This window comes from Cheilinus undulatus, linkage group 18, assembly GCF_018320785.1.
Source record: "Cheilinus undulatus linkage group 18, ASM1832078v1, whole genome shotgun sequence".
In the NCBI taxonomy this organism is placed as follows: Eukaryota; Metazoa; Chordata; class Actinopteri; order Labriformes; family Labridae; genus Cheilinus; species Cheilinus undulatus.
Window position 1 is genome coordinate 10,772,215 of NC_054882.1, and position 10,158 is coordinate 10,782,372.

The 10,158-nt window shown below is 41.2% G+C and overlaps 1 protein-coding gene across 1 annotated transcript; it reads right to left on the minus strand.

The window, feature by feature from the left end:
* Positions 1-1,743: 1,743 nt before the first annotated feature.
* Positions 1,744-9,513, minus strand: LOC121526130. The gene is made up of 4 exons (XM_041812518.1): positions 8,608-9,513; positions 4,992-5,195; positions 3,910-4,120; positions 1,744-2,020 (listed from the first exon to the last, which is right to left on the minus strand). Exons 1-4 carry the CDS (start codon positions 9,311-9,313, stop codon positions 1,750-1,752), a joined length of 1,392 nt encoding a protein of 463 aa, XP_041668452.1. The 5' UTR covers positions 9,314-9,513; the 3' UTR covers positions 1,744-1,749.
* Positions 9,514-10,158: the final 645 nt, after the last annotated feature.

Sequence of the window (10,158 nt, forward strand, 5' to 3'; positions counted from 1 at the left end):
AGATCATACTAATGACAAAGCCTGGGGATATGGTTTGAAAGAAAGATTCTTATCGAGGGACACTGCTTTTATTACATCCTCTTGCAATTATTTTATCTAAGAGGAGCCACAGGTCAGCCTCAGCCTCTTAAAGTTATTGATGTCATAACATTTGTCAACAAAATGAAACGAGCTAACGTCAGTTCGTTAATGCTGTACTCAAGGACGGACACACAAACTCTCTCTCCTCTCTGTCACACACACACAACTGCCCCTGCCCCTGACTGCAGCTCATGCTTTTCCTCCCTCTCTCCTGTTAAAATTTTAGCGGACAGTTAGAACACGTGGCAAATATCATGGATTACATGAAAGCCCGATAGTCCATCGCTTTAGTTTTTATCCAGTCTCGTATGTAACAGAAACGAAATTAAAGTACCACCGGATTTTTTACAACAACAAGCTATTTTTAGATGCTAGCGTCTCATTGCCATCATGAGACACGGTTGATGATGAATATACCTACTCAGAAGTAGCCTACTAAACTAAGGGAAAGTAAAGTTTATCAGCCGCCTGTGATGACACAACGAATCAATAAATAAATTTGTTGCCAACATTTTTAAATACTGATTTTAGCAATTCATGGTTGCAGCCCTACTGTAACAATCTGTTTGTTAATTCAGATAAACAGCAGTATTTAATTATCTCCTTTAATACAGTACACTCCCATACTGTGCACAGCAAACAAAGTTGGCAGTTCTATCCTAAAATAACAGGTAAAAAAATAATTGGCTCAAAAATTAATTCTAAACAATTCAAATACCTCCAAATACTTCTTAAAATAAGTGCAAGTCTGAAAATAATAATTCATAATGAAAAAAAAGTAGAGGCAGATATTTGGGGCTGTCTGTACTGCACAGGAATTTATAGAGCTCTCAACATTCAAAGGGCAAATTATAAAGCTAAAAATAAAAAATTCAGCTATTTTGAATTGAACTTCACGATTATAACAGAGAACGGGAACAAAAAAACATCTGTCTGTTATCTGTTATCATTCAAGAGTGCTGTGGCCTCAAAGTCTACGCTTATTTCTTATAGACTGAAGTTTAACTAGTTCCTCTTCAAAATGCCACAATAACAGCACCAAGAACGGTGATTTAAACATTCATTTCATTATTCGTACATGACCTATTTTCCATGTAATGCTAGTGCTCAAGCTCATCAGTGTCAATTCTTTTCAATTAACTCAGAAACACCGTATCAATATTTAGTTAAGCAGTGCAACAATGCTCCACCGCTTTGGCGCACCCTGTTTTTCTATAATCCGAATTCTTTCAAGTATTTCAACACATTTTTTTGAAGTTAAAATAACATCAGACCACTCAACACATCATGCCGCAAAACAAAAGCCCCCTAAGCAAAGAAAGATAAAGATTAACAAAAAATGTTGCTCATTTGTGCCTTTGTTTGAGACTTTTCTTCAACAGCAAGCCGAGACTTAGTGTTTTTGTTTTGCAGCAATTAACCCCTTCCTATGCTGTTTCCAGGAGTTTTGTGTACAAGTCCACTTAAGTCTATTTTCCAGTTGGTTGGCGCAGAAAGCTAGCTTTAATCTTCAGTCCGTATTTGAGGGTCCTCCGCAGCCGTATCTATTCAGAGGAGAGTGTCTATGCTTGTTATATCAACAGCTTTTTTGCTTTCCTGTTTTTGTCCTGAAACTGGTACTGCCTTTATCTTCTTCTTTTGTCCAGGAGAGAAAATGTCTTCCACAGTTTACCTAAGGTGCCGTCTGTCATCGCCCTCACACACACAGTCACATTCCCGCAGGATGTCTCTCTCACGCATCTTAGTAACCACGTAAATCCTGTTACTGGATAGTTGTTGGAGCTGGTCGATCAGCTCCTGTAAACTTGGGCTTGGCCACGAGGGGCCTTTTAGGGATTCTCTGAAGATAAATGAGGCGTCCACCAGCAGCTCCAGCCACACCAGATTTCTCAGCTTATAGAGGCAAAGCAGATCCTTCTCTGGTTCTTTACGGACAAACCTGAAAGTAAAGAAACAAGATGTATACAAGTTTTACAGCCGAGTGAAACAACTTGATCTGAGGCACATTTACATTAAAGCTCCAGTAAGGATCTTAAAGTTTGTTCTCATTTTGGTACCACTCATTTCTCTGCTCTACATGCTAAAATGCTGATACACTCCTGGGTTTTAAGACTCATTGCTGCAGCACTGTATTGCATAGTATGATGATGACTTTTGTCAGGGATGTACACTCTTGACGTCAGGTTCTTGTTCACTCACTTGCTTCTCTTTTGCTCCCTCCATCACTGTCCTCTTCAGTCTCTTAGGGCGCACTCATACTAGGCCATCTGTTCCGTGCCGTATTGTAACCATGCTAAAGCCCACTTGACCCCCTCCCCTGTCCCCCCTTTGGCCCGCAATCACACTGCTCAATGCATCCAGGCCTGGGCACGGATACGTCACGCGCAGACGTCATCACACAAAGCATGCACTGTTGATGAACTTGTATGTGTTGATGACTCAGAATACATAAGTGTTGTTTTTAGGCTGTAAAATAGCAACAGATTTATACGATATCTGATCTGACACCAGAGTTATTTCAGCTGGCCTGGGATCAGTAGACTACGTTAACTATACAGAGCCCAGTGAGAAGAGAGAAAGCGGTTCATAGGGGAGAGTTAATGCTCACAGCATATAATCTGGAGCCTGATCAGAGTTCCTAGCACTTCTGCTGAATGAAACCTAGACTTTTTAACTCGTATGAGCCCCTACAGTCATTCCTCTGTGTGTCCGTGCACTACCTGAATCCCCCTGGCACTCCTATGCGCCATGATCTGTGCCGTCGCTCAGCGTAATTTTGGATGCCTTTCAGTGCTGCACCAAACAAATTCTCATGTCATAGGACACCCTGTGTCCAGAGCAGGACTAAATGTTCAGGTAAAAGTTTTTTTTTTTACTGTGACAAGAGCAATTTTAACCGTCTGATGAGAGCTGGAGGAGAATACGCCACAGAATGAATAAATGATGTTCCGTTTAAACGTCAGGAACCAAGACCACAATTTCACTTCTTGATAACATGAAATTGAATTAAAGGTAAATTAATTCAGTGGATTATAGTATGGCATTATAATTTTATAATAAGAGAGGTTACATCAGCCATGAGATTAACCCCGGCACACTCATGTCCACATATTTGGCAGACTTTACGCACGGAGGATGAAAGGTGTTTGTTATCCTGTGAGCTGCTGTTTGTGGCTCAATCAAGAAGAAGCTTTATTTCACAAACCAAAAAACCTCTTACAGTGGTTAAAGCCTGACTTTGCTAGAAACTGGTCAGAAATGTGGACTGGACTGGGATCCATTAGAACGAAGTTGTAGTGGAGCTGTGCCAAGTTAAATTCTTTGCTCTTATAAATTTTTTGTAACTGCGCTCTGAGGCAGGTCCTTTTGTTGTTACTTCACGTTACTTCACATTCCCACACTTGTGCTTCTTCATATGCATCTGTGCCGTGCTTAGGCCCACCTCGTCCTTCCGTGCTGGGGCCGCGAAGCGCGCCGCGCTGAAGAATGGAACGATTGCACTCACACCGGCCAAATGTACCAGACTTTAGGCTGTGCACTTCTTGAAAAGAGAACTCCAACCCACTGCCAGAGTTACATCGTACTGAAGGAAGGTGACCTGAGAACGTTGCGGATGTGGGATGGAAGCTAAGACAGTTACTTATTATCAACTTGGTTTTGAAAGCACCACTTGGAATAGCTGCACGTTGCACAGCACTGCTGCTGCTGGAGCTCTTTGGGAAGTGCAATATGATTAAGAGGACATTAGATCATAATCAAAATCAAAGCAGAAGAAATCAAATGAGGGTGCTCTTCTTTAAAACCCTGAATTTTTCTTCTGAGTCTCACCGTATTCTCAGCGTCTTGAGCTGAGGAAACAGCATGGGGATGCGTCTGCAGAGGCTGCCTGTGGAGCGATTCTGCTCAATGTCCAGGTGTTCCAGTCCCGGGACAGCAGGTGCAATCATGTCCATGTCTTTAAGAGTTATTGCGACACGCAGTGTCAGTCGGGTCACAGAGGGAGGGATGTAGGTCGTATATGTGGCGAGAGAATTATTACCTGAGAGGAGAACATCGACTGATTAATATAGGATTTTATAACATGTATAGCACACAAACACCCCCATTTATCAACTTAAAATCTATATTTGACAATGGAGGTCACTGATCAAAATCAAACTCTAAAACTCTTTAAGAAAACAACAAATGGTGAGCCGATGAGAGCAAACCACAATCATGTATTTTGGGTTGTTCGGAGATTGAGTTTATCAAACCACATAGAACAGATTTTAGGTAAGAAACACATTTAGCTGTTTTGCAATTCCCCTGGTTCTCTGCAGCACGAGTGTTACTCTTATGTCTTTTGTAAGTTTATTTTATGTTTATGTTTATTTTAATACATCACCATAAACTATACCAATATAAACAGTTTTTCCTTACATTTTATCTTGCTTGAAACTACACTGACATATCAATTAAGGCCATACTGAAACCACACATCAAATCCAGAACAAATCATTCAAGGTGGAAATCATAAGTGAAGAACCGTAAATTGCCCCATTTGTTAAGAACAAAATGTTGTAAAATGGTCAGTAGAAACCAGAATCAACAACACACTGAAGTCTGGATTCAAAATAACACCAGACATTGAAGTTAAAATCTAAAACCACAGGCTCATCCGACTTGTGTACATGTCATCACAGCAACTAAAAACTCAGTACTCAGTAAACTCAGTAGTGTGTATGGACCATACAAGCCTGTATGCATTCCTGACAAAATCTGGGCATGCTCCTGATGGGTTGGGGGATGTTGTCTCAGCCGGATCAAATCTCATTCTTTTCAGTAGTGCAGAAATATTTTAAGACCAACAACTTTAAGGAGAGGCAAGAAGAAGAAGAGAAAAGAGAAGTTTTTTAACCAAGCTGACTAACCGATGATGCTGAGCGTCTCCAGCTGCTGAAGAGGATTCAGCCAGGACTTGAGGCGACACCTGACGCCCTCTCTCATGAAGCTGTATCGGACCTTCAGGGACCTGAGCGAGGTCAGGCTCCTCAGGGCGTTCTCTGCCAGGATGGGCTCGGGGTAATCCAGCAGCTCCAGACTGGTCAGCGCAGGGCCGGCATACCTGGACTCTCCTGCAGGAACAAAGAGCGATATTTTATTCTTTTATTCGCAGCTGTTACTATGCTCATTATGACCAAAAAATGTTTTATTTTTTGCCCTCTATGTCTTAAAATAAAATCCTTGTCTGGTGGCAATTTTTCATGTTTTTTTGTTTTCCTCTTCTGAATTTGAGTTTTTTCAGTGTAGCTCAAGCAAATCAGTGACAAATTTCTGTCTATATGCAAAGTACAGTAAAGCATTCTGCAATTCTTTTCTACATCATCGTTGGTTTGACAGGGTCCCCTGGTGGGACAAATGGGAAATTGACAATTAGAGTAATGTAGGCAATTCAAGTTTTATGAACTTAAACCAGCAGAGGAGATGTTTGACTTGTTATCTGCTTTATGTGTAAAAAAGGATACTTTAAACAGAAATGTCAGTCTTCTGAAAAGTATTGATAAAAAAGCCAAGATGGCTTAGGAGTGCTGCTTTCACGTATTTGTAAATATCAAACACATGTGCTCTTAGGTCTCAAGGAAAAGTTCATGATACCTTCTGAAAAGTATGTTCATTTTTATGCCTTCAATACTCGGTCTGGCCTCCATTTGCATGAATTACTGCATCAATGCAGCGTGGCATGGAGGCGATCAGCCTGTGGCACTGCTCAGGTGTAATGGAAGCCCAGGTTGCTTTGATAGCAACCTTCAGGTCATCTGCATTACTGGATCTGGTGTCTCTCATCTTCCTCTTGACAATACCCCATAGATTCTCTATGGGGTTCAGGTCAGGCCAGTTTGCAGGCCAATCAAGCACAGTAACACCATGGTCATTGAACCAGATTTTGGTACCTTTGGCAGTGTGGGCAGGTGCCAAGTCCTGTTGGAAAATGAAATCAGCATCTCCATGGTGCTTGTCAGCAGAAGGAAGCATGAAGTGCTCTAAAATGTCCTGGTAGATGGCTGCGTTGACTGTGGACTTGAGAAAACACAGTGGACCAACACCAGCAGATGCCCAAAATTTGGCAGCCCAAATCATCACTGACTGCAGAAACTTCACATTGGACTTCAAGCAACATGGATTCTGGTCCTCTCCACTCTTCCTCCAGACTCTGGGACCTTGATTTCCAAATGACATACAAAATTTACTTTCACCTGAAAAGAGGACTTTGGACCACTGAGCAACAGTCCAGTTCTTTTTCTCCACAGCCCAGGTAAGACACTTCTGACGTTGTCTCTGGTTCAGGAGTGGCTTGACACAAGGAATACCACATTTGTAGCCCATGTCTATTGGTCTGTGCCCCAGTCCAGCCTCAGTCCACTCCTTGTGAAGCTCCCCCAAATTCTTGAATGGATTTTGCTTGACAATCCTCTCAAGGCTGCAGTTTTCCCTTATGCTGGTGCACCATTTCTTACCACATTTTTTCCTTCAACTCAACTTTCTATGAATATGCTATGATACAGCACTCTGTGAACAACCAGCTTCTTTAGCAATGACCTTCTGGGGCTTACCCTCCTTTTGGAGGGTGTCAGTGACTGTCTTATGGACATCTGTCAAGTTTGCAGTCTTCCCCATGATTGTATAACCTACTGACCCAGACTGAGAGACCATTTAAAGGCTCAGGAAACCTTTGCAGGTGTTTTGAGTTCATTAGCTGATTAGGGAGTGACACCATGACTTTCCAATATTGAACTTTTTCACAATATGCTAATTTTTTGAGAGACTGAAGTTGGGTTTTTCACATCTGTAAGCCATAATCAACAAAATTTCCAGAAATAAGGGCTTGAAATACTTCACTCTATGTGTAACAAGTCTATATAATATATGGGTTTCACTTTCAGAAAAGAGTGACAAAAAATTATTGAACTTTTTCATGATATTCTATTTTTTTAGATGTACCTGTACATGCAAAATTGTTTTTTTTAGTGGAATTGTCTGGGCACAGGAGTGTCAAAGATTGGTATCAACATTGGTTTTTAACAATTTTTACTATTTTCATAGTGCCCGATTGTATACAAAGTGAGACACCCAGGTCCCTAAGGGTAAAAAATACCCTCTGCCATAAAAGATACATGTATTAATGTATACTTCCAATGTTTTTTGTATAAATATCTTAAGTCACTTCAGTCATCACCATTTATAATGAATATTCATTCTATTTCCAAAATTTTAACCCCTTTAATGCCAGTTTTTGTGGTTAGTACTCCATTATTTTTCAACCCTCCTGTGTCCCTAAGGGTATTTTTTTACCCTTTTGGACTTATTTTGTGGATAACTTTGGTTGTGTTGATGCATATGGCAAAAATTTTGCTGAAGGTGTGTGTTTTGGTATTTCAGGGGAAAATTGTTTTTAAAGTCTTTAATTCACTGTGTAAAAAAATAGTCACCTGAGTCTCTAAGGGTATTTTTTCCCCATCCACTACCATTATAAACATATTTTTTAAATACAATGCCAATGCAGTTTGATTTGTTTTTTATTTTTATTCATTGCTTGGTGTTAAAATTCCTTCAAATCTTTATTTTTCATTGTTTTTTTACTAGGTGGTGATATTTTCTCATATGCTGTATAGCCACCATTGAGAAGCATTTTTACATTATCATATTACATCCAAACACTGCAGACTAAAAAAATAAATGTCTAGAACAAAACATATTTGGGTGTGTTCTAGGGATACCATAGTGTGGTGTGAAAGTGTGCATTGAGGAATTGATGTGTGGGTGTGTGTGAAGCCAAAACACAGCCACTGAAATCCTGGTCAGTACAATGTGAAATGATTAACCCTATTTTACCATATTTGCATAATTTTTCAGATGGGTGTGGTTTGTGTGTGCAGTTGTGTGTGTGTGTGTGTGTGTGTGTGTGCGTGTGGGGGGGGTGATGTTGGGGGGATTTGTGTGTGTGTAGGTATGTGTATACATGATGCTGTCAGGCTTTGAAATTTATAAACATGCATGCATGCAGCTGTCTACATACACACACACGCACAAACACACCCCCACACAACCCCCTTCCACACTGACACACATGCGCACACACACACAAACCTCATCTATCTGAAAAATCTTACAAAGATGGGGTAAAAAATACCCTTAGGGACACAGGTGTGATTTTTTTACAGTGAATTAAAGACTTTAATATTTTTTCCTGAAATACCAAAATCCATCCCAAAATACACACCCTCAGCAAAATGTATGCCATATGCATCAACACAACCAAAGTATCCACAAAATAAAGTCCAAAAGGGTAAAAAAAAATACCCTTAGGGACCTGGGAGGGTTAAATGAAGGATCACGTTTTCAATCTTCTTCTGTTGACATTTTTCCTGGCCTTATGGATGACAAAAGTAAAAACTGGCACTCCCCCTTACCATAAGGCTTCTTGCTGCATTCAGTCACATGTAACTGTCTGCCTTTCTTTTGTGGTAAAACCACCTGTGTATGTCTGACCTGGCTGTTCAGGGTCCACTGGACTGAAGAAGTCATCAGGTAGAGGTTTTGGTGGCTCCCCTCTCATCCCCCAGGACAAGTGCTTCAGCTTCTTCAGGTTGAGCAGCATGTGATGGAAGACACCACAGGGTACAGGTCTCACCCTGTCCGGCCAGTAACCCTCTCCCTGCTGGTGAAACAGCAGAAACCTCAGGTTACCCAGGTGAGCTACGGCGCTTATGAAGTGCACTGTGCAGGGCAGCCTGACGTTACAAACGCTCAGGTGAGTCAATCTGTCCCGTAGGTGTTGGCTCAGATTCTCCCCCAGTAATGCATGGTCCCAGGTGGCGTTCCGCACCCCCAAGTCCCTTAACTCCGGAAAATGTGTCAGATTTTCCAGGTACTTCTCCTTGTAAACCCGTTCTCCATTAATAAACACAATAGCAGTGAGGGAAGGCAGAAACGACACAAGCCGCCGCCACTCCTTACGCCGCAGATGTCGCACCGCCACCCGGGTGAGCTTACGGTTGTTCAGGGTGTCCCAGAAGCCGTACGTGTAGCGGCGGAGGTCGGACAGAACAACCGTGTAGTTCTTCCAGAGTGAATGGTGGTCGACCAGAATCTTCATGAACCTACAGACAATGCGGACCGTGTGCTTCTCCTCCGTGGTCAGGTAGCTGAACACATGGACCCAAACTTCAGGAGGGAGCCGCTCCAACTCCTCCATCAGTGAACCCCCCGTCCACACCGCTTCAGCAGGGCCAAAAGCGGGTGAAATAAACGTTCTTCATGTAAACGACAGCCTAGGTGATGCCTCCATGGTGAATTTTAAAGGCAAACATTGTAGACAGCGTCCATTTTATCACGGTTTAAGGACGAGAGAGGACCAGTTCGGGGACCACTAGCTGGATGTGATGAATCCGTTGTGGAAAGCGTCGCCATATGATGACGTCATACATTTTCAGAAGCGCTTTTGGCGGAAACCTCTAGAATACAAACTCTTCTAATACAAACTCCTCTAATCATTATGGCATTTTAATGATTTTTTTATATATAAGAAGAATAATTCGAGCTTTATATTGATAAAAGTCAACATATGTTGTTTTGGTTTATTATTATTATTATTTATCATAATTGTTTTTGTTGCCTATTATTGTTTTCTGCTCAGTGCTTTAGATGGAAAAATAAGTCCCCTTAATGACCTGCTGCCATTCTGTCACACAAATATGGGACGAAAACGGGGGTGATATCTATCTATCTATCTATCTATCTATCTATCTATCTGTCTGTCTGTCTGTCTGTCTGTCCATCTATCTATCATTTAGAGTTGCCGGTTTTAGCTTCAGGAAACTTTGCTCCTTATACCTGAAAAGGGCCTTTAATTTGTGAAATAGCATAGGGTTGGTCAAAACTGTACAGAAGAGTATTGGGACCACTGAAAAAAAAATTTGAGACGAAAATGTTTTTTTCACTTGTGAGAAAAAAGTCCGAATTCTGAGATTAAAGTCAGAATTCTGAGAAAAAAGAATTCTGAGATTAAAGTCAGAATTCTGAGATTAAAGTCAGAATTCT

Bases quoted from the DNA above. Each gene is read 5' to 3' on its own strand.
- LOC121526130 (XM_041812518.1), bottom strand. From the start codon at position 9,313: ATGGAGGAGTTGGAGCGGCTCCCTCCTGAAGTTTGGGTCCATGTGTTC. The intron at 5,196-8,607 runs GTCAGACATACA...TTGTTCCTGCAG, and splicing joins AGTGGACCCTGAACAGCCAG to GAGAGTCCAGGTATGCCGGC. The intron at 4,121-4,991 runs GTTAGTCAGCTT...TTCTCCTCTCAG, and splicing joins GGAGACGCTCAGCATCATCG to GTAATAATTCTCTCGCCACA.